Raw genomic sequence first — 24,964 nt, 5'->3', positions numbered from 1 at the left:
GTCTAGATTGAGAACTATGTGCATATTTAGTGAAGCAATAATCAAAATGAGCTCCAAGCATCTTTAAATGAGATGTTTTTCTAAAATGTGTGAGATTTTTTCAATGTTCTTACAACAGTGTATCCCAGCAGACCCATTCTGTTTGGAAATGGCCTTCTGAAAGAAATGCAGCCAAAACTAAGGCAGGTGGCCTTCTCACTCAAAAAACTGCTAAAAAAAAATCCAGAACCTATGAAAAAGAAACCGATTAAGTGTTGCAGCATGCCACAGCGTAATCGTTAGCACCAAACACATTGCTTTGGAAGTTAAAAATGTGGTTCTATTGCTCTCAAGTAATAAGGCAACATGCCACAAAATTCCTACAGCTGGATGATATACTAGACCAAATAATTCAAATGCAGACCTCTAAAACCATTCATAATTTAAAACTATGTTTTGTGACCTCTAGAGATGATTACCACTATTTACTGAGCTTCTTTTTCCTGCATCCTTCGCAAGTTCTGTTTATTTCTACTATCCATTTCAATTCTCCCTCCCACAGTGCTCAGTGCATCTTTCAAGCCAGAGCCATCATTCTGCCTTTCAACCATCCCACAGGTATTTAGTGTATCTTCTGTCCTACTTATGTATATTCTCCTACTGCTGTCTTTACTTTTCCTTTCCATTTTAAATGATCACTTGTGCTATACACCTGTAATTCTCCAGACATCCACAGCCTATCTGCTTTTCCTCATTAGTTGGAACAGATTTTCAGTTGCTTCTTGATAACATACTCTGCATTACATACATAGCGCCCCCGCATCATGTCCATTTATTTTCGCAAATGTCGGGAACTCAAAATTTGCCCCTGTAGGTTACTGCTGTTATTATGAAGCAGGTCTGCTAATCCCTCTACCCGTGCTGCCATTTGTCTCTCAGGATGGGATTCACCATGCCTAATCCCATCTACCTATAGATTGATGATTAAACTATGCTTCCTCAATAATGAACAGCAAATGATTCCCTCACTAAATTGATGAGATGGTTTGATCAACCCTCAGTGGCATCTATCCCTCACCAGCAACTACTCAATGAACCTAAATATTGAATGCAGACTAGACGTTTCCACTTTAAGCTAAGTTAGAAAATATGCATCAGTGCTGTAAAGTCTCACCAAGGAGGATATACAAAGACACCATAATTTAGCACAACTTCTCTGCAATAAATATGGTTATACACTTGTACTATGCCAATAAAATGGCAAAATAAAGCAAAACCACTGATGGAAGACTCACACACAGTAGTTCTTTTCAAAATACCAGACACTCAACCACAATCATTTATAATTCTCCTTCACTCCTTACAGCAACAGGTCTAGCTAGATAAATTACACCTCTATATCGATTAACGCAGTTGCCTGATAAATATATGGAAGTACTTGCAATTTAATTTTTTGTGTTTTATTCTACATAACACGTTACATCTATATAATGCATGGAAGCATTCAGAATGCAATTGATATAGTCATGATTTTTTCCCCTTTTTCCCTCCACAGTTCCAAAGCTACTCAACAAAAGCTCCGTATCTTTCATTTGTCAGCTATCTTCAATCCACTATGGGAAAAACATCCATTTCGCTATTATAAAATCTGGAAATACCTTGTGGGATCTACAACATCATAAGGTTACTGAATACTGCAGTAGCTCTTCGCAATGCTGCATACATTATTGCAATTATTTATTCATTCTCCAGATGTAACAAGTGGTAAGGTAAATTCCCTGAATCAGCAAGCTTCATTTTATAGTGCCAACTAATAGAATAATTTAGGAGGCACCTTCAGAGGTCACCTGTTCCAAGCTCTTGGCTCAAATCAGGTCCAACTAGACCAAGTTGCTCAGGACTTTGCCCAGTTGAGTCTTCAACACATCCAAGGATGATTCCTCATTTGTATTAAATCTGTGTCCTACGGATCACACCACCAAAAACCGTATTTATGGTACCTGCACACAGAAGCTTTCTATTTATTCTGCCTCCACTTTCATACTATTTCTAATAGCCTGGTCAAGAAAAGAAGTAAAACACTGGCAGTAAAAACAGAGCCACATGAAAATGGGTCAATGTGTCTGAAAACTTAATTCCATCAACTAGTCAAATCAAAAGACATTGTAGGTCCCCTCAAATGCTGTCAATAAATCCCTGTTCTGTTAACCACTGCTAAAACTCCCACTTCAAAAATATTCTACATGTTGTATGGTAAAAACACATAACATGTTATACTTGATTTTCCAATATAAAAGCACAGGTCTTGCAAGGATTCTTCAGTTTTTTATGAAGTTCTTTCAATTTTACAAGTATCTGAAATCATCTCTTGTCAGTTCATGGCAACAGTTCAAAGAAAAAATTTCACAGGAGTTTTCTGAATTCAAGAGTAATTTTCTACTTTTGAAAAAGTATTTTAAAAAATTTCTTCATTTTTCTAACAAAAGGAAGCCCAACCTGCACTGTTTTCTAGTAATTCATCTTACCTATACACATCCATATTTTGTTTTGCCTAGTTGAAAGCCTACTGAAATACTATTGCCTGCTCAGTCGCAAGAGATTCTGAAGTCCTCAGCATTCTGCACATTACTTGAAACATATAATTAAAGTTTCAAAAAATTAGGTGACAGTAGCAGCAGTGATTTCTTAAGAAGAAAGGAAGATCAAGAAATCTGTTTGAAACGTGCAATGAATACAGTATAGTCTGGGTTCATTTCAAGGGGTGTGTTACACTGGCAATACATTATTTGGTAGCATTAAGCCAAAAAAAATAGTGTACCTATTCACTGGTGTTAAAGCAGACAAGACAGCAAAGATATCAGCGGGTTTTCCTATAAAGAAACCAAATCGAACAGCTTCAACTACAAAAAATTATATCAAGGTGTCTTGAGTAAGGACAGATGAAGCTGCCGAGTGTCTGACACACGGGACAGGGATGGCACCTCCCGAGAACGAGGCTCCTGGAGGCCTGATTTAAGACTGCAGCTCTTCTCTTATCCCAAAAGCTCTCTTATTTTCTCCTTATGCTTTATTGAACAATACGTAGCTTCCAAAAAGTTCATTCTGGTATGCTGTGTTCACTTCCAACACGATCTCTTGAATACAAGTCTTGTGCAATTGAAACCCGAGGTGAGGGGGGATAAGAAACCCAGTGAAAATCTCTATTACTTTTGTAATCATAAAAGCCATGCATATATCCAGCACCTAACTCTATTGTAAATCCCACAAAGAAGAGTTTGGTGAAAAATAATGCATGAGATATCATTCACTACAATCTAGAACAGTTTTTAATACATAGTTTTGTAACTTGCATTATGCTGTTTCAATGCTAAAGAGCAATACACATGCAACACTCTAACCACCTGATATGAAAAAAACAATCTGGTATCTTAAAAATGAAATCTGTTAAAAAAAGCAACTATGATGCACACTTTAAAAGCCCATTAGACAAGTTAAGCAAGAAATGAGTAAACAGTAACTCAAAATCATGCCTTCACATTTCTAGACATTTTGCAAAATAAAATGGTTAACACAAAGATTGGATATTTTAACGTGCTTACTTCTCCAGTTAATATATTGTGCGATATCTCCTTCTATAGAATTTATCAAAGACATCACTGTCGGTATGATATTTTAATGATTATACTGTTCTTTTCTTGCTTGGAGAAAATGAGGTAATGAAAAAATAGTGAATTTCCCAAGGTATGAAACAGAAGTAGGATTGTCAAACAGACTTTCTGTTCAAACATTCACTCATTAATCAAAGGCAAAATTGCCATTTATTTTAAAAAAATAATAATAGAGGCATTTTCTATAACATGGGTCAAAATGCAAGTATTTATACCTGTAGAAACGGTAATTATAGTCTATATCATGTAAACCACTGCCAAGCACTACTATGCTTCTATTTTTGAGAACTGAAGGCTAGGGAGGATTAACTATTGAAATCAGTAGCAAGCTTGGCATGAACAGACATTTGAGCTGGCATGCAGCAACAATTATCTGCAAGGCTTTTAAAAAATACATATGGTATCAAACACCAAAAAATATTCTGCATTATTGTCACAGTCTGTTGGGAACAAGGAATATCTTCTTTGGGTTTTTATGTTTGATAAATATGCAGATGAACAAGAAATAAATTTTGTTGCAGGGAAAAAAATAATCTTTAACTGGATTACAGCAGTACCAGATATGGAAAACGTTAAAATGTTATTAAGGTAAGACATTTTAAAAAATTATAATCCTTTTCTGAGAATTAGACGTATGTTTGAACGCCTCTGCTGTGATTCATTTGAATTTGCTTCCTAATTACTGCAGCTATGTTTTTGTGTTTTGGTGTGCATAAATACATATTCCTATGTGATTATGGCCCACAGTAAAGCAAACAGTTAAACTTTCTGACATGGGGAAAAAATAAAGATTTCAAAAGTGGCAAAAGAGTATCTACTCATTTCAAACACATGATTATCTTTCCATATTTCAAAAGGAAAGGCCTTTTGAGGCATAGAAATATGCATGTGAATAGAAACATATTGAAAAGTCTCAGCTTTCAGGTATAATGCTTTTCAGTTAGAAAGGCATAAGATGGGGGAACTTTCAATTCTCTCTGACACGCTTAAAGAGAGCTGAACATGCCACCAGCTTGGCATTATCATTTCTTTCCCCTCTCCCAGCTACTGATGGTTCACTACCACTTTTGCTAAGCTGTGTCGATATCCCAATTAAAAACTACAAAAGCAACAAGCAGCCCCTCTGCAGCTGAGCTGGATCTATTTCATACCGAGTGGGTCATCTGACATGGAACTCATAAACAGGCTGAAAACCAGTTAAAACAGAATGCAAGAGAGAAGAAACCTTCCCCTTGGAAGTATTAGTGTAAAAATGACAAATCATTTTTCCAGGAAGGATCTCACAAATACAGGAACTCAATGTCATCTATTTCATTCCTTTTGAAGGAATGGGGACTCAGGAATTCTAAAGGAATCTGAGTAATGCTGAAGACAAACTGGTTTTGCTCTCTTTAAAGCAAAACCTCAGCTGAAAACAAGTTGTCACTAGGCTTGTCACCAGGTCCATTATTCTGATTCCCTTCCCCCTCTCTTCTGTTTTCCCCAGTTTTCTTTCTACAAACCTTACCGGTCATCTTGAACTTTGGGTTCCTTCCCCATGTTTCAAGCTAGTATTTCAGTTTCTGGGTAGTTTCATAGAATACAGAGGAATACAGAAGTCTGCCTTTGTGTATTGAATTCTCAATAGAGAAAAAAACGTGTACTTAACCTTTCACTGCTTCTGCAGCAAAGCCAGGGCCAAGCTGAGATCTGTGCCACAACTAATGTTACCAAAAAAAAGTGGTATATCTTCCCCTCTCTGCAGTGGGCTTAAAACGTGGTCACATCCTAAGATTTTGGTTCAATTCTTACCATGACTGGACTCTCCCTGATGTTAAGAATATCAGCTCTAGCCACAACTACTCCTGGGCAGGACTTGATCTCTTGCACACGAAGAGCACAATACAATGAGATGAGAAAGATGATATACCGATATATCTATACCAGGAGCCAATACAGAGCACTGATTTCCTCAAGCACAGTGTGAACCATGTTCTTTACACAAGGCTTTCCCCCCAAACCAGCATTGCCTGTGCTTACCCTACAGAAACAAGGATTAAATCTGCTGTCCCTTTTCCCTATATGCACACGTACCCAAACGGTGAAATGCCAAAACCTCACACGAAAAAGGCTGTGTCAGAATCATAGCTTATTGTTCAGTGATTCTAAAACAGCCTCACAAAATCCACCAGCTGCCAGATGCAAGCTGCCCGAACCTAGTGCTGCATTTCAGCAGCTCCTCTGAGCAGAGCAGAGCCCTCTCTCCCACCAAAGGCCAAGTTATTAAGAAATTGTTTGTCGACTTAGATTGGATTGATCATTTGTTTCCCAAATTCCTTTTCCCATCATTTACTCATTATACGCCTCCTCCTGATGTAAGAGGACATTTATTAGCTTCTGCGTTTATTGTGCTGGCAAATAGAGACATTCTGCAGCATTTCCTGGGGATTCTCTCATTTATCTATCGGTTATGAGACTAAAATATTTTTAGGGGGAGAAAAAATTAAAATATCACTCAGACTGACAGCAGTGAAAATTAAGCAGCTATATGCTTAGGAAGGCTATTTCTGCCTTTAGGTTTCCAAAACTATTTACAAAAAAAGCGTGGCGACGTTTCACATAAAACTTATTGCTTTATAATGAGAAAAATTACTAAGTACTGCTTATGCTGGGCAGAAAAGGGGGTGTTTTCATAGAATCATTTAGACTGGAAAAGCCCCTTAAGATCACTGAGTCCAGTTGTTAACCCAGCACTGCCAAGCCACCACTCAACCATGTCCCTAAGCACCGAACCTACGTGTCTTTTAAATCCCTCCAGGGATGGTGACTCCACCGCCTCCCCGGGCAGCCCGTTCCGAGGCTCGACCACCCTTTCCCTGAAGACATTTTTCCTCACAGCCCATCTGACCCTGCCCTGGCGCCACCTGAGGCCGATTGCTCTCGACCTGTCACTTGTTCCCTGGGAGCAGAGACCGACCCCCCCCCCGCTGCAGCCTCCTCTCAGGCAGCTGTAGGGAGCCACCAGGTGCCCCTGAGCCCCCCCTCTGCAGGCTGACCCCCCCGGCTCCCCCCGCCGCCCCCCCCAGCCCCTGCCCGGCTCTGGACACGCTCCAGCCCCTCTGCGTCCCCCCTGCCCTGAGGGGCCCGACCCTGAGCCCAGGCCCCGAGGGGCGGCCGCCCCGGTGCCCAGCACAGGGGGACGGGCACTGCCCCGGCCCTGCCGGCCACAGCGCTTCTGACAGCGGCCAGGGCGCTGCTGGCCCCCTTGGCCACCTGGGCACGCTGGGGGCTCCTGCCCAGCGGCTGTGCCCAGCCCCCCCCGGCCCTTTCCCCCGGGCAGTTCCCAGCCCCCTGCCCCCAGCCCCGCTGCCCCTCACACACTCGGCCTCGGCCCCCGGCCGGGTGTCAGCGTTCTAAAGAGAAAGGGTGCTCAAAGAATATTTTAATGTGCATCACTGATACTTGTTTAAATGGGAAGTATACTTAAATTACATACTTCTTGGGTTTAAATGCAATTGCACGAAGGACAGAGAACAGAAAACAAGTGAAAACAGGTCTGTATTCCCCTTCCTTACATCCAATGTTCAGCTTCCTCAGAAGTAAAATTACTGGACAATAAAAAAAAAAAGTGTGAATATATAGTAAAACTACAAATATGTTTAAGGGAACATATTTCTATCAGATTCCCAGGAAACTGAAGAGACTAAATGATTATTCCTGTGGAATTACTCCAAATATCAATATAACCAGCAAAATCTCTAGAACGTATCCTAAAAATTCAGTATTTTACTTCTCCAGTGGTTAAGTCTGGAGCTGCAGTATTTTCTAAATATGTTACATTGACAAAGAAATCCAAGAAAACTATCTCACCAAGTGCTGTTTTAATATAGTGTTAACTTAGTACAGTATTTGTTCCCAAACTTCAGTTTCTGTGAAAGAAAGAGGGTGGGAGGAGGGAATAGACTGGTGAAATGAAAGCTGCTTATTCATTAGCTACCCATATGTTAAAACATTTTGCCATATATGAAATGCGATAAACACTGTCTTTTAACACTGAAATGACAAATTTCTTTGATTTGTTCCATTTTGCATATTAAAAAAAATTTGTCTTTCACAATACTTTGCTCCTTTAAAAGGGGAAGGGGGAAAAGTGCAGCTCAAACTATAAATGAAAACAAATGCAGACACAATCACTAAGGGTGACTTAGGCAATACTGACATGTTTATGTTTAACTGTATGCATCCACTAATTTGTATTAATAAAAGTGAGCGGTGCTGGATGAACAACCTGCTTAGCCTCATTAGGATCCGGCACGTGCTTTTGTGGGAAAGCCATCCCACAGGAGAGACGCTCTTGCTCCCACGCCACAGGTCCTGTTCACTGTAATTTCCAGTCCTTCCATCAGACAAGGCAAGCAATGGCAGGGGAAAGGCGTTAGCCAGCCCTCCTGACAACACGATTTTGGACATGGGATTAAAGAAGAGGGAGACCAAAGGAGCTGCCCAACATGATGCTTTTCGACTGCTTTGGTTTTCCATATTGCCTCTTATGTTCCCGCTCCCATCAGTTTATCCTCATCTGTATTTTTTTTATTTGTAGGAAGAACATATATACGTGTTTAGACTTCACAAGCACCAAGATTCAAGTGACTTTAACACAACTGAAACACACTCACAGAAAAATAATGATTAGCAATGAGCAGTTATCGTGGAACTGTAAATAAACTCCTATTCTTAAAGTACAGTAGAAGGTCAGTAAATGCTGAGATCCAGAGCAGTGATAATTGTATAACGGAAGAAAAGTTAAGGAAAAAAAAAAAAGAAAAATTAGAATTCAAGGTATGAGGACTTAAAAGCTGCAGGAATAGAAATGGCTTTTTTGGGGAAAAAAAATAATTATAAAGCTAAATGATATTGAATAAACATATAAAATAGCCTATATATAAACATATAAAATAAAATTCCTGGAAAATATTATTTCTCTGTTTCTTGGGTTAGTAAATCCTCTATTAACTACCAAAATCTCCAAAAGTTTGAATTTTAGAGGTTTTGAGCATCCTCCCTTCCGAGCATACCTCTGCACAACACAGACAGACAGTGCAACTGCACCTCAAAAAAACACCTTCCCCTGTACCTCAGAAAATGTCAGTGCCAAAATTCTGTAGGGAATGACACTGGGGCATCCTATAGGCAGAAAGAGAGACTTCAGGACAAGTTCAAAATGGCATTTTAGGACAAAAGGCATAATGAAATATAGCAAGAAGATTGGAGGGAAAATATCGGAGTCAGTTCTGGCCAGTGATACAAGAAAAAAAATCACAGAAGCTGCTCAGAAAAAGAAAGTTGTAAGAAACAGACTGCAAATAACCTATATGAAACCAGTAGTTACACATTAAAAGCTATCAAGTATCTTACTGCACATGGGGGAAAAGCTTGGAATATTAGTTATTGCACTATTTTTGGTCTCCATTTATATAAAGACACACACAGAGAATGGAAAAAATAATCTATAAACAAACATTTAGAGAAACATCGATACCTACTATTCAGCGTGGAACAACTCCTTATTTTGTTATTAAGCAGCATTTCAGCACTGCTATTGATTGGACATGTGATAGTGAAAGATGAGACCAAAACAGGTATTTTTAATGGGAAGATGTCTCAGATGAAAACATCACGCTTATTTGGCAGCCTTAGAGAAAAAAAATCATATGGGTGAGGTGCGTATTTAAAAACAAACAGCTACTTATTCATAAATGGTAAATAAAAGATAAAGAGCAGAAAAAAATAAAACTAAGGCTTAAAAAACAATTGTTCAGAATAATGATTGTGGCTCAGCAAGATACGGAGGTAGTGCATTAATGCAGCATTCCAGTCAGAAGGCTACAGCTCAGTCTATGTCAATCAGGTTGAGGTTTCAGATATTGTAATTGGTAGCAAGTTTCCTAATCTCAACCTGCCAGGCAAGAAGCATTCAACAAAAGCTCTGTCCCCAAAATATAATGAAATTTGAAGACAGAAATTTTCTAATATTGGCAACATGAAGCAAGATCACAGGTTGGGTTGACAGCTTTATTATGCTAAACTGACAAAAACATTACGCTCTGGTCCGTACTAAAAAGGGTGGTTTTCATGAGCAGTATGGAAATACAAAGCACTGGGAAACTCTGATGAACTCCTACTTTTATCTCATTGGTGCAGCATATAAGCTCGGACATAGAAAAGTCTCCTGGCCCAAGTACAAAATGAGAAATTAATATATCTTGATTTTATACTCTAGTCTCCTGCTGCACCAATTTGGGGAAAACTGCAAAAACCCACTGTCGCAGCTGAATAGCCATTTAAGAAAAAAAGATATCAAGAACTTGACAGAAATAATACAAATCATTAACAATGATATGATACACAGTAGAATTCATCAAATGAAAGCCATAATATATTTTATCGCTTCTGAAAAGCATTTGGAAATGGAGTTAATGTATTGATATACAGGAGGTGTATGTTTAGTGTGTATGTGCATGTATATATATTTGATATGGGGAGGGAGAGAGAGAGAAATAGATAGCCAGCCAGATAAACAGAACAAGAAAAAAACAGTGGGAACATCTCAGAAACAGAAGCGGGGGTAGGAATGATAAAGTGGTTTTTTTCCAACCACGGATATTTAGAGACTGCTGCTGTAATGACTGGCTAAAATTAAAAATGACTGTTAATACAACATAGGCATACTAGTATTTAAAGAGAGGGAAGGTCTAAAAAATGCCATTCAGCAAGCCTTTTCTGAAGTACAGCAGTTTGGTTAGGTCAAAGACAACACAGACATTACTGGAAGCATCAGTTTAAACAGCAGAAGAAAGAAAAAGAGCAAGCCGTTTTAGCTGTACCACATTAAAAAAATTCACTTCTCCAGACAGAGGACTATGAAGCATCTCCATGGAGGCAAACTGGAGAAACTGTAAAAGTTGGGGAAGTTATAAAAGATTCCTTTACAGGCCCGGTTCTCAAAAAAGATGTTGGCAATATACGTTAAAGCTGCTGCCCAAAGACTGCTTAATTATCCATGGTAAGGAAGATGGAAAATATAAAGCAAGTGTAGAACACAGTGATTATTTCTGTTGCTATACACTATGTTTTGAACTGAAATCTGTTTGAGCAGTATTTTGTTATTGCAATGGACAATTCTTAAAAACCTATTGGTACTACCTGTGTCCAACAAAGCACACATACACTGCACTTAATTGACAAGCACAACTTAGCAAGTCTGTCAGCTCTCTGTCAGCTCTGCGCTGGAGCCAATTCCATTTCTTTATGGGAACAGTGACAAAAGGTTTGCTGAGCTTTCCTTGTGACTCCTCTAAATGCTCAGTACATACTATCATCAGCCAAACGCATTTCCTACTTTGCTGGATCCAGCCTCAAGTCTCAAAGTGCTGTACCTACATCACTGTTACGTGATTTTGAAAGACATGGAAGAATGCAAGTACAAACGTGTGGAGAGTAAACATGTTTGCTCTAGCAAATACAAACTTCTAAACAGAAAAGGTGAGAGCAGAATCATCCTCTGGTTATAAAATTCTTGCTGATACAATCATGCAAGATTGAAGAAAGTAAACAGACTGATAAAACAAATACAAACAAAAGCCTTTAAACTGCTAAAATATGTTGTGGCAAATAAAAATGTCTGTAGTTATTATACTGCTTTATAAGAGTCCCCCTCTGTTATCTACATCTTGCAAACCACAGTTTACAAAAACCATGGCAAACAGATTCTGATTATTTAGTTGTTGAGATTTGAAAAGGTAAACAAGACTCTGAAGCATCTGAACAAATGTGGAAGTCGCATTGTTTGCATCTTAGCACTTATGTTCATTACAAACACCTACAAAAAGCCAGTACTTGGCTGTGAAGCTGAACTGTATATCATCTCCTTTTCTGAGCACTGGGGCTATCACTGAAAAGCACGTTGGTCCATTCTAAGCCTTGAATAGAAAAAAGGAAGAGATCATTAAATTATAATTTCCCCACACAATTGGTGTAAGCATTTCTTACCAACAGGATTAGTATGAAAGCAAGATCCCAGAATAAAGCTGCTCAGCACTGAGGATGGCAGTTTAGTGTCTAGTAAATTTGATTTCTCTGAAAATCCTGACACATCATAATAGCAAAATCCTATTTACTGTAGCAAGCAGGATGGATAATACTATTTAACACCTGGTATAGTATGTGCCATGAGCTCACAGCTTTGTGCTCTGTGTGCTCATCTTAACTTAAGGTTAATGCTCCTTGACAGTCTACATGGTAAGTAGAATCCCCAAATTAAGTGCCAAATCTACGATTTGCAAATCCTTCCTCAAAATTTAAGTCATGAAAAAACGGATGCAGAGAAAAGTATCATATTTCCAGAACTTATGTCTATATTCTCAGGCTCTGATCAGGGCAGTAAGCCCTGTATGGTGCAGGAGTCTACCTGCACAAAGGCCACTAAAGTCAGCAAGGACATGAACAGAAATTACAGAATCAGCAAGGAAGAACTATCAGGGCAGTAACTTGCTGACTGCTGTATCTGTAGTGTATCTAACATAACGGCGAAACCTCTAAATGCTGACAGAATCATAGAATCATGGCATTGTTTAGGTTGGAAAAGACCTTTAAGATCATTGAGTCCAAGCGTTAATCCAGCACTGCCAAGCCCACCACTGAACCATGTCCCTAGGCATTGTATCTACACATTTTATCAATCCCTCCAGGGATGGTGACTCCGTCTCTGCCCTGGGCAGCCTGTTCCAGTGCTTGACTACCCTTTCTGCGAAGAAGTTTTTCCTAATATCCAATCTAAACCTTCCCTGGCACAATTTGAGGCCGTTTCCTCTTGTCCTGTCACTTGTTACTTGGGAGCAGAGACCGACCCCCACCTGCTGCAGCCTCCTCTCAGGGAGCTGTAGGGAGCGAGAAGGTCCCCCCTAAGCTTCTTTTCTCCAGGCTGACCCCCCACAGTTCCCTCAGCTGCTCCCCATCAGCCTTGTGCTCTAGTTTAATTTTATTACCTTACACCATATGCATATTCACATGCATATTACTCAATACTTACTGAAAATATTTCCACGAAACTCACAAACATAGAAACTTAGCTCAAATAAGAAATATCCTGATCAATACGGAGATACATCTCTTGCTCATTCACACTGATAAACTAAGTAGTTGTGTCATACAGCAGTGTATTAAAATTAATTTCCTTCTGCTCCTATGACTAGGGGCATGATTCTCGTAATGATGCGTAATAGTATTATGAAGCAGTGTAACATGAAAATAGTTGGATTTGCTGAAGAAAATTTGAACTAGGCAGAGCTGCATTATTCTCAAACTGACAGAAGCCCGCACAGACACAGCTCACTGTGACTGCCTGTATGATGGCAAAACTATAAGCAGAAGGAGGAGAGGATCTAGTCATCTTTCCTTCATAGCAAAAATATTCTAAAGCAAAAGCAACTGGGTGAAGGAACAACAGGGTGTCGTTCAGCTCTGTAGACAAAATGAAAACAACTTTTGATGTTGACCAGAACCTACAGATCACAGCAACATTAGAGGTGCAAAGATGGTTATGAAGTCTACAGCCACTGCGGCTTGGAATGGACATTGAAACTGGTGACACAATGCAGGCATGGTGGACGTGGAGGAGCTGAACAGAACAGTGATGAATACAACAGAAGTGTCACAGTGTGGATACACACACCAGACAGCGTTAGAGAAAGAGGTCATAGGATTCTTCTTCCAGGTAGTAAGCTGCTCAATCTGCCCAAGATCTTAGTTCTCTTTTTTCTTGCTCTGCTACTTCAAAAGAAAAATAAAATAGTTTTAAAATACCACTAATGCCACCTCATTATAGTAAATAATTAAGACAATATAGGGTACACATATGTCAGTGATTTGAATACTGCTATCTCTGGGGTTTTTTTACTGTAGTCAAGAAGCACCATTAGCCTGTAAGCAGACAAAGAAAAACACTGTCACATTTTCCTCAAAGCTGTCAAATTTTCCTCAAAGCTTAATGTGCAAACTCTTAAATAACAGCTTTACATCCTAGTCAAATATACAGTATGAGAAGGTTATTCTTTAACTCCTTTGTTAAACTATCTCATTTTGCTTTGATGCTGTGGAGCATGTAATAACTCATAGCTTATGTGCTATCTTTGACCTAGAAACACTGGCAGCTGTTAGGGGAATCGCTCAGTTTTTGGAAAGTATCAAAAGGTTTTTAGCACATAAACCAAATTTATGAACAGATATTGCCCTGGAGAATAGAATTGTTTATGTTTTAGTATCACAGCTGTCACTGGTGCACAGTTATCTTGTCCTGTATTAATCCCCTGAAAAGGTTGAGCATCTTCACTCAGTCACTGAAATATTTTATAATTGACAGACTTCATCTGGCACTGAATATGTATAATAATTTTCTCCATAAAGAGCATACTGTGCTGACACTAATCTGTTTTGTTGTCGTCTCCCCTTATTATCAATGTCTGCATTGTTTTTTCAGCAGCATTGAAGAACACAAATAGGAAGCTTCTAATTGAAAAAGCTAAGTAATCAAAAAGCCAATTAATCATACAGATGAGCTCTGACACTCAATGATGCAACAGACAGAAATACCACATTCATATAACTGAAGTATTTTTGAAGTGTGCTTATTTGATGTAAGAATGATCTGAGAATGTAATTAGCATTCTTTGTCACAGGTGATAGACTCACATTGCACATTCCTTCATACTGACATTACTTCTCTGAGCTCTACTAACTCTGCTCCCATCCCACCTCCCCTTCTGCTCTTTTCTCTGCTGAACAGCCCATGCTCTGATTTTGTGTACCTTTCACTGAAATCAGGACAAGTTTAGGAACAAATAAGCAGCCTATTATTGTACTCTGTAATTTCCAGAACGTTAGGCCTTTCCAGACCTTCGTTTTTTCTTAAAGCTCTATTTCCATCCCAGTGCTCAAAAATCACCAATACAGAATCTCACAAATGACCTTAATAACAGCTGCAGCCTCAGTGAAGCTGGGATTGCAGGAGACATGACCTCTCCGCTTTTGCAGGTTTTCATTCTGTAATCTCCACATCTCTGATAAAGTTCAAAGTCAGATTTTGAGCACCGAGTTCACCTCCTTTCAGAGCTTGAACAACTCTCATTTTTTTGGTGTGGAAGAGGTATGCACATCCACTTTGAAAACCAACCGGATGACAACTTGGCAAAGCAAAGGTTTCTTACCGTACAAATAGAAAGTCAGAATGAAAAGACAAGCCTTAATATTATGAGAACTCCACTCTGAAGACAGAGCAAACATTGTCCATGGCATAAGACAGTCAATTCAGAACCACCTGTTGTAGTCCTGGAGACTTCCAAGTACGAGAAGAGAAAGCAAGACATGGCAGAGTTCACCTATTTCACATCACTTGGGGGACGACACTTCAGTGGTACTCAAATACAGCTATTTAAAGTTCATTATCTCACTTGCACACAGCAATGATATATTCACATACATGTTAAAACATGATTCCCCATTGGAAGTCTTCACTTAACAGAAGCAAGCAAAGGCACCATACCAGTGACCTACTTTAATGTGAAAAATGACTAAGAATAAAATCTTATTTACTGCATAGCACCTTAAAAAGGTAAAAGAAAAGCTTTCCAACAAAGAATCATGGTTTATCACACAGTTTTCGCCATAAATTACTCCAATACTACTTGAACTGTCATGATAAAATGGAAGGCTGATGACTAAGAGCAGAGGTACAACTGCCCTGTAAGAAGCCAGTTTGGATGAGACAATGCAGATGCTTTTTCCCCTAACACCACACAGTTATTTGAGAATAAGGAAGGTATTCTGTGGGGATTTTTTTTGAAGGATCTTAATTTTTAACTGCTTAAATAATGCACCATTTTAGAATCATTAAACTAATTTACTCTCATCTTTTCAAACCATTTTTCATTGCCAAGAACATGGACTTCATTAATGTCATCTTCAAAATGGCAGGACAAAACACTGAGACAGTATCTGATATGCCCTCTATTTAAAATATTCATTAAGACCAATTATACACACTGATAATTCATGCAACATGCTCTTCTTCCTAATCCATAAAAACAAGGCGTTTTCTTCTATCTTACTAAGCTGCAAAAATGAATATATATCTTCTTCGGATCATTTTCAAATTTAACTAAAAAAATTCCAAATTAATTCAACAAGAGGTGGGCTCAGGAAGAAGGCACAGGGGTAAAGGAGGCAAATATACTCAGGCTAAAGGTTACAACCAGCCTGGGATCTAGAAAATGATGACAGTAAGTTTTTGAAATTAATATCCTACAAAATAATACCCTATAAAGAATAAGAATGCTAACAGCAATATGTTGAAATATTGTAAGCATGTTGCACAGCTTACCAAACTGTTCCGTACAGTTTAAAGTCTACTGTGAAAAAAAGGCACAGAAGTGCTTCTTAAACATGGCATAAACAACTTGCCATTAACATTACACTCCACATGCTGGTGGCTTTTGGAGGAACCACTAATTCCACCCAGAGAAAGAAACTGTGGACTGCAACAACAGTGGAAATTCAGTAATATATCTTCACACTCCATGTGCAATTTTAAGACTACTTGGTGCTACTGATCCACTTACACTGGCGCTTCGTCAGTGCTGGTATAAAAGCAACCTCGTTCAGACTTTTTCTCTGTCTGTAATTACTGTGACAGGTGAAATCTCATTGCAAATGTGAGAACTTAGTAAAGAAAACAATATCCTCAACATTAAAGCCTCCACGTTGTCAATATTAAGCCAAACCCAGTAGCAGTTACAACCACGAAAAAACCCTCTGGCCACATTTTTAATCTTTATCTCCTTAGAAAAGTCATCTTGTTTAACAGTAAAACATAACCAGAAAGTCAGTAGCAGAAATGAACAGAAACTCTTGATTAAGAGGGAAAGGAGACTTGCCCTTTCTTCCAGTCGAGCCAGCTGCTCTTTGTAGTAGGCATCGTGCTTCTTCAGTTCTCTGTCTTTCTCTTCCAGCTGCCTGGCCTAGAAAAAAAAAAAATATTATAAAACTGGATCAAAAAGAATGATAAAACTGGATCAAGAAAGAGCCTCACTTGCAAAGCAAAGCTTCTACTATAAATTGTACCAGTAAGGAATATACAGTGATTGCAAACTGCAGCCTATTAGTTTTTGCCAAACAGAACATTAATAAGATGATGATTGCTGCATTGAAAATGTAAAGAAATTGTCTATTGTACTGGATTTTCTCCTTCCCTCCTCAGCAGCTGTGTCATAGTTTGTCCAAATGTATTTGGAAATGTCACGAAGACTGAACCAAGCATACCATGCTGAGATGCTTCAGGGTTTGGTTTTTGTATTTGTGTTTGGTCTTTTTTTAACTAACTTTGCACATCACTTCTGAACTTGGGCAAACTTGCTCAAGCTACCAAAACCCACATACATTATATATATATGCAGAGCCTGAATATTTATGTTAGCTGTTACTAAGTGGACATTTTGACACCGGAAAGCTAGACTTGGATCCACTTTTTTTTAGGCAGTAGTAAAAAGAATTTTTTTGAAGTAGCTGTTTTTTCTTTCAAACCCCAATTCAGGGATGCATTTTGCATGTGCTTAATTCTAAATACATGAAGGTTTGGAAAGAACCAAATGCTTACACCTTTGCAAAAGCAGATCTAAAGTACATCTAAAACCCAGCAGTCCTCTTTAAAATTAGTAATCATTCCTATGGAAACTCCTAGATCAGTTGAAGTATCCAACTAAGCCAGCTGAAATAGTCTAATGCAGGATCACTCCCATGTCCAGTAACTTAAAATAATACAGAAGAATTCTGAACTTGTATCTTTTGAATACTAATGTGACTTGAGTATTCAGTTAAGAGACACTGCTACCAGCACTACTGAGCAAGTTGACATTTTCTTGGCTGGTCATCACAGTATGTAACAATATCTAGTAAGTGACTCATTAAGAATTATAAAATACATTAAAAGAGCGCACATGCACACAGAACACATATAAGTGGTAAGTCCTCTAGAAGAAATACTAGACAAGTGATTTTTAACAAGCTAAGGAAGAATTAACATCTAAATTAACAGCGCAAATTCATTCCAGGCTCATAATGTTTTAATAATAAAATATCTTTAGTGACTAATAATTAACTATCAGTGGTCATTACCACAATTGCCTATTCAACATTAGCCATTTACTGCTAACATATTCTTTTCACCCCGGTACTGATACCAGCTGCAAAAAGTTCCTATTTTAGCAGCATCACGTAAAATGGTGAAGTGTTTGTACTCCTACTACTAAAGATGGTATCTCCAGGTCATGCTTACAGAAGCACGTCAGAAACCTTACAGCACATATTATGCTACACTTGTATCAGTGCAGGACTTCATTCTCTTTGTCAAGATTAGCTTCTCTTCTTTTTTTGCAAACAGACAAAGAATAAAATAAAAACATTTGATTGTTGGTTGTTCTTTACTTAACTACTTACCTTTTTTTCTATATCCTGAAGCATATAAAAAAGTAAAATAAATAAATTTAAATTTATGAATAGACACATAAACAGAAAGAATGCAAAAAAATGCATGCATGTCAGGCCTATCTGTAATCTCTAAAACAACACTGAAAACTGCTTGGAAGTTGGTGGCGGTTTTTTGTATGAACTTAACCAAAATACCCCTGCTCATCCAGAAAGCACACAGCCAGATTTTAATTCTACTTGGATGAACCAAACCTTGCCTCTGCCAACCACCCATCTCCAGTATAGTGCCATGGAGCACATCCTACAGCCCTGTCCACCAACATTTTAATCAGCCTTTATTCACTAATTACGGGTTTTTCCACAGCCGATTATACCAAGTATTCCACAGCCTAACTACCATGCTTTGTATTGATCGTGATTTTGCTTTTCCAAGATAACGACCTCCCAAAGCTGGTGGTTATAGAAATAGCTGAAAATTCATTGCAGGTTGTGCCTCCCCAAAACCACCCTCTCCCAGATATCTAATACAATCCTTCAAAGCATTATGGCAATTACCCATACGTGAATATTTTATGTCTAACCACCTCATGATCCCTAAAATATTTGCAAACTCACGAACATTCCTTTTGTGCAAGTGGAGATAAATAGGTCAGTGAGAAAGAAAACATAAAATTAGCGTTCCATAATGCTCATGAGAATTCAGTTAAGTTTTAGTTCTAACAATTCAATAGTGTTTCACACAAGCCTATCAATGACCTGAAACCAAGCAGCAAAACTGACTTTGAAAAGCCAGTGAGATATAATAAGACCCATACAAGAGCATCATGGCTTAATTCACTCGCCCCATTACTGACGATTCACAAGTGCAGAAATTTTCAGGGTAATTTTAATTTTTTTTAAAAAAAAGTTTCAAATAAAAACACAACAGGTCAAGGGCACACTAATGATGGAGGAGATGAAACCCACTCTCTTCTCTGAGTCCAGCTGAGTTTAAATTATTTTTAGCTGCATCTTGCTTGCTGATCAAACACCATTTAAAAAAGAGAGAAATGGATTTGTTTAACAGTGTCTGATCACCAAATTTATATATATATGGAAGACAATATGAGTGGGGGAATGCAAATAATATTTGTTCCAAGGATATTCAACTGAATGTAAGTTTCTGTCCTGGAAAGTTTATTAGTGTTTTTGCATTGATCTAGTTCCCTGCCCTCCAAGATCATCAGTGATTAAACAGCCAGCTTTTACTGCACTAAAGATACAGCGCCCAAGAAGCAAATTATGTTCATGCTGCTTATTGCCCTGATCCTATCAAAGCTTTCATACCACTGAGAAAGTAGAGATATTAGATTGTAAGAATACTAAATAATACATCTATCCAAAGCTTTGGTCCCTATATTGTGAAAGTAACTTGAAGATTTGGTAGGCCAGTAAGAAACTAAAAAAAAAGTTTCTTCCACATTTGTGGCATTTGTACAGTAACGTAGACATAGCAAGTTTTAAAAAATTAAATATTCATTTATACAGGAGACAATATAAATATGCCAACAGAAGAGAATTCACTGCAGAAATAAAAACGTGTAAGGTAATATTATATTTATGGGGCTGCAGCAACATGATCCCAGTGAATATCAATTAGCCGTAACAAAATAATTAACAGTAGCCATGTATTCAATTAGCTGAATGCTGCACTTTAGTTGTAAATGAGATACTGGAACAGGTTCATTGCTTCTTCACAAAGTAACGCTAATAAACAGCATTTGCTTGTTTGTTGTTTAGAAAACAGCTTCAGAATGTCGCCTTTTAAAGGCAGCCCATCTTCCCAAGACCACTCAAAATTAAAATCCCAAAACAGATCACTAGGATTAAATACAGGTTCTTCAGAATCGTTAGGAAGTTGGACCAAGATTTAAAGGCCAACCTGGGTTTCATTTCCAAAAGTAGTGCCTAGATTTAGCACAGCAGTGGTATGAGTTTCCGTCAGTGGAGAAATGGATGGCTACAAAAAATTCCCATGTGTCGCCTTGTACATGGCTGCAGAGACACTTGCAAAGCAGTCCCGTGATGAAGCCAAACCCTTCTCGTGCTGGATCCAACAGGTACATATTAATTTTGTCCTTTCTAAAGTAGAGCAGAGCAAATAAACCAACTGAAAACGTGTGTTTCATAAGAAACTTTAAAAAAAAATAAAGGAGTCCAGTTTCCTGGCTACAGCAAGGTTAGAGGTGCTTGCAGTCTGTAATTGCTATTCATTAAGGAGTTGCGGGGGACAGACCAGTACCAGGCAGTTTAGCAGAAGTCTGTAAGCAGGTTTCAAAATCAGCTCTTGAAGCACTCAGTAGTCCCAGTTTTACAGCTGCCCCTTGGCACAGCCTCCGAGCTTCAAATTCATTAACATCCACAAGTTTATGGCAGAAACCGCTGAGATGGCTTCAGGTTGCATTTTTCTGGCAGAGAAATGCTTCAAAATAAGAGTGCAGTTTTAACACTGAATTTATAAATCATCATCAGCCATCTGAAAGTGCTTTGCCTAGGTCTTACCAAGCTAATTCATGGTCATCTCCTCATCACCCCACCAAGAACGTCAGAAGACGGGGCAAGGGGAGAACCAAGGGACCGGGTCTCCCAAGGCACATTCAAGGCTGTGAGTGAGACCAGGCATCTGGGCTGGGGGCAGAAAGAGTACCCTGCCACAAAGGGTTTAAAAGGCTAAGGGGATTTGCCAAATGACATGCTGACTACAGCAACGAGGGGCTTTTCCCATGGGAAAGGTCACATGAAATAGCTACAGGCCTTCAGGCGGGCCCATGTACTTTGGAGAAAAGGTTAACGGATTAATAGGCAAAAGAAAGCAGTGGCAGAGGAGTGGCCTTCAGCAGCTCCAACAGCACAACTGTCTCACAGGAGAACTGCTGGCAGGTCAGGATGAATGTGATATACCAGTACTACAAGACAGCAGACCTCAAAAAAAAATCATCTTTCAACGTTATGTTGCTGGAGAATTTCCATTTGTTTTGCAGCTTGAGGTTTACTGGATGAACATATCTGTAGCTTAAAGCAGCGTGTGAATTCACGAGTTCATTGGCACCAACGTCACTCAGGCACAGGCTGTGACTGTCACATTGTAAAACAGTTATTCACCCTTTGGTGTCTACTAGATCGCTCTGCCCAGAAACCCTTTTGCAGCGGACAACATTCACCCATGACATACTGCCCAGTGCTTTCACGTCTGCATGCTGATAAAATCAGATGAAAAAGGTTTGTTGCTTGTACACGTCTTTATGGTCAGCAAAACTATGATCTTCATTACTGCATACCAGTGCCCCAATAAAAATTATTCTCAATTTCCACATTTACTCCATGTTGGATTGCAACAGTTTGAAATTTTAACCTTCTATTTCAATATATAAATACATACATCATTCTGAATGGGCAACAGCAATAACTTATGGATATTCTTAGGAACATATGCTTCTCCCTTCCCCCTAAGATAATTTCTTTTTGAAGCTATTGCTCTTCACAAAATCATTCCTAACCACAAAAAACGATCCAGACACATCACTAAAAAACCCCTACGTTAATTTCCACTTGTAAAGGTAGAGAATAGTTATGAACAGCAGCAACAATAATGTATCATAAAACATATTCTTTGACAACTGTAATTAAAACAAGCTTCTGTAATTACCAGTAAATGTGCTACAGTACATTTTCTAAAAAATAATGAAGTCCTAAAAGAATGAGTAGTGCAGATAAAAAAAGATCACATTGAGAGGAGGCTAATGGAGAAAATTAAAGAATTGAATTTATGAACAAGTTAGGATCTAGTCTATGCAGAACATGTGACATGAAGCTTCATTTACTAAATCTAGTTATAAACCAAAGGGAGAAAAAAATGAAATGTACGCTGTATCAAATGAGAGTTACGGATTCCAATTTCTAATGCAAGCTGCAGGAATATGCAACTGAAATTCAGAGGAACACTGCTCTCCATCAAGACAGAAGTCTGTTGATGTTCCTGTCCCAAAAAGGAGAGCTTCTGTTACCATGTTGGATGTAAAAAGCTGAACAAGGAAAATGTGGGACACCTGCTGAAGGAGGTGGATGCTTTAGGGTGAGTAGACACATACAGCTGAGGTACTCAAAGGGACCTCAGCAGGTCATGTAGTTCCTGCTCGAAACAGGGGCAACTGGTACCTCAAGGCTGAATCCAGTTGAGTTTTGAAAATCTCCAAGCATGGAGGGTGACCAACCTCTTCTGTGCCTTCTTCATCAGCCAGGTCTCCCAGACTCTATGTGTAGAGTCAGGGTTCAAGGAGGAGAAGCAGTAATAGCAGTAGGTAAGTACTGAGTCACTAATCATTTGAGAGGACCCCAGGTTCCATCCAGCCTGATTTATTTTATGATCCTGTCCCCAAAACAAGGGGCAGAAAGATCACACAATTGTACCAAACTGCTGCGGAAGGAGCAATATGAGCGCTGAAGAAAAGCTGCACTTGTCAACAAACTCTGCTCCTCACTGGGTGAACCATCTGGTTTGTTCAGTCTGAAATCAACAGATACTGAAGATTTTAATTTTTATTTTCAAGAAGATAAAATACATTCATGACTATTACATTCATTAGCAATATGCAGAAAAGCCTCAAGTATCTATTCAATCATAGTTCAAAGAAAACAGAGATGCTAAACAAATCTGTATTACATATATGCATGTCAACAGGAACAGAAGAAAGGCACGACTTATTCCTGAAACTGTATACATGCTTTTTATTTAACTAACACAGTCCAAAAAGATCAAACATTTTAAAGACTATCTGTACTGCTGCCAGGTATTTGTAGCAATTCAAGTAACGTCTATAACCATGTCTGACAGCTTCTGATGTTTCAGTCATATGTCAAACATGTACAGTTTTCCACTAATCTTACAGAAGCATAGACTGTTCCACATGAGCCAAAGTGGATTTCTCTGTATGAAAATTAAGCAAGAGTACTATTATTCTGCAAAATTCAGGAAAAACAACTGCCAGTAAATAGACTTAGGACTGTATTCTACTTCCATCTTTTTTGCTACACTGTTGCTATTGTAGTAAGTCATAAATATTTGTGTCCTTTTTACTGTGTTCAGAATTCATCTAATGATAATTTTACAGCAGCCCTTTTGAAATTCCTGGATGAAACAAACAGCAGAAAGATAAATAAAAGATATTAAGCACTGTGAGCCAATATTTGATGTACTTTATAACAATACATCATGTAAAACAAAGGAAACATAAGGAACCATACCACCCTTCCAGAAGGCGTTTTCTCTAGTTCTCCACTGAAGTCCAAAAGTCAGTCAGTAAGAAGAATTTTGCACCTCGGTTGCCTAATACCTAAATATTCAGACTAGAGAAAATTTCGAAATCTTCTAAGCTTTCCATCTAGGAATCATTATTCTTGCTTACAGAATCCAGCATAATTTGCTAACATTTGGATATTTTATTATTATATTTTGCAAAGCCACAACTTATTTCTTTTGCCTTGTAAAATGAAGATTCAGTAGACTCAAGAGAAACAGTGAAATAATTCTTATAGAAGCTGCACTAACATAAGCAATGAAAACCAAACATCTCATTGAAGCCTAAATCAAAGCCAATCTCATCTGAAATCCTATAGAAAACTTACTCTAACCTGTGTTTATTGCAGGTCTAACAGTGTCAGGGACTGCAAGTTCTCCAATGTTGTCTTCCATCTGCAAATATCCTACCTCTTGTATCAAATGATCAGAACTATACATGAATTGATATAATTTCCTTACAACAGAACTTGTAACATTGGAACTGGCTGCTCAACCTGTTATCCTGGTAACCAATTTCCACTGAAGGTAAAAAAATGATGATGCCCGGGTAGGTAAAATCCACTTCTGAATACAAAATAAGAGTACATGTATTCCCTCTCAGCTATTCAAGCTATTGATTTCTGCTTAAGACACAAAACTGAATCACTTGCAACTACATTAGGTGTTTCTCAATTCAAAAGATACAAGATAAACAAATCCTTCATTTTTGCATGTTCAAGAAGGCACTACTTCAAAATATCTTTACGACAATAGATTAGCTGTATTTTTTTAAAAAAATGGATCTTATTAAACTCTTCTCTTTCTTAATAAGCAAACCATTAAAACTCATTGACTCTGTCTCAAATAATGCAGCCATACTGTTTACTATTATTCCAAAGCAGAGAGATTCTCCTAATCAGCTTGATAATAAAAGAACTGCAAACAGCAGATAATTTAAGATAGAAGGTGTAACTCAGAAACAAGCTGATCTTTTCAATGGGGCATATGACTTCACAGTGAAGTACTACAGTATTTAACCTCAGCATTGCCAAGGGAGTACTGTTCTGGTCACTTCTGGGAATGCAACAGCTTTCACAAAAGACACCCTCCCATCAAGATACACAAAAAAAAAATCACATGATAAACAAAATATTTATAGCTAATTGGTATGTCATATATATCAAGCCTAATCAAAATTTATCCCAATGAATGAATCATTGCTTTGTAGCTCTCCTGTTTCATTCTTTGCAGCACTTCCAAAACTCAATTCAAGTAAATAAGAGGACAGTCAAATAGTTCTTTTTTAACTAAGTGTGAAATCCTATGTGATAAGAAAAGCTACTATACCTGTTAAAATGATTAATACAAACCAGCAAAGCGAGAAAGCAAAGCCTTGGGAAAGTGGGGGGAAATGGCAGGAAGTGTGTGCGCCAATACAGCAAGATTCAATGCTCTTTGTATTTTAATTAGCAAATTACAATGCCGGTCT

At 38.3% G+C, this 24,964-nt stretch overlaps 1 protein-coding gene across 4 annotated transcripts in view; it reads right to left on the bottom strand.

The window, feature by feature from the left end:
- The window catches only part of CHCHD3 (coiled-coil-helix-coiled-coil-helix domain containing 3), a 164,008-nt gene that overhangs the window by 42,401 nt on the left and 96,643 nt on the right, over nt 1-24,964 (bottom strand). For 2 of the 4 annotated variants that reach the window (XM_040594388.1, XM_040594387.1), the window contains exons 5-6: nt 18,171-18,185; nt 16,613-16,696 (exon numbers count right to left, since the gene is read on the bottom strand). In XM_040594388.1, the coding sequence (XP_040450322.1) occupies nt 16,613-16,696; nt 18,171-18,185 (99 nt within the window). The remainder of the gene's footprint in view (nt 1-16,612; nt 16,697-18,170; nt 18,186-24,964) is intronic. The other 2 variants (XM_040594390.1, XM_040594389.1) reach the window with 1 other exon arrangement.

The sequence above is a fragment of the Falco naumanni genome, chromosome 5 (assembly GCF_017639655.2).
Source record: "Falco naumanni isolate bFalNau1 chromosome 5, bFalNau1.pat, whole genome shotgun sequence".
NCBI lineage: Eukaryota > Metazoa > Chordata > Aves > Falconiformes > Falconidae > Falco > Falco naumanni.
The sequence above is the reverse complement of the archived record's forward strand: the minus strand, read 5'-3'. Positions and strand labels throughout refer to the sequence as shown.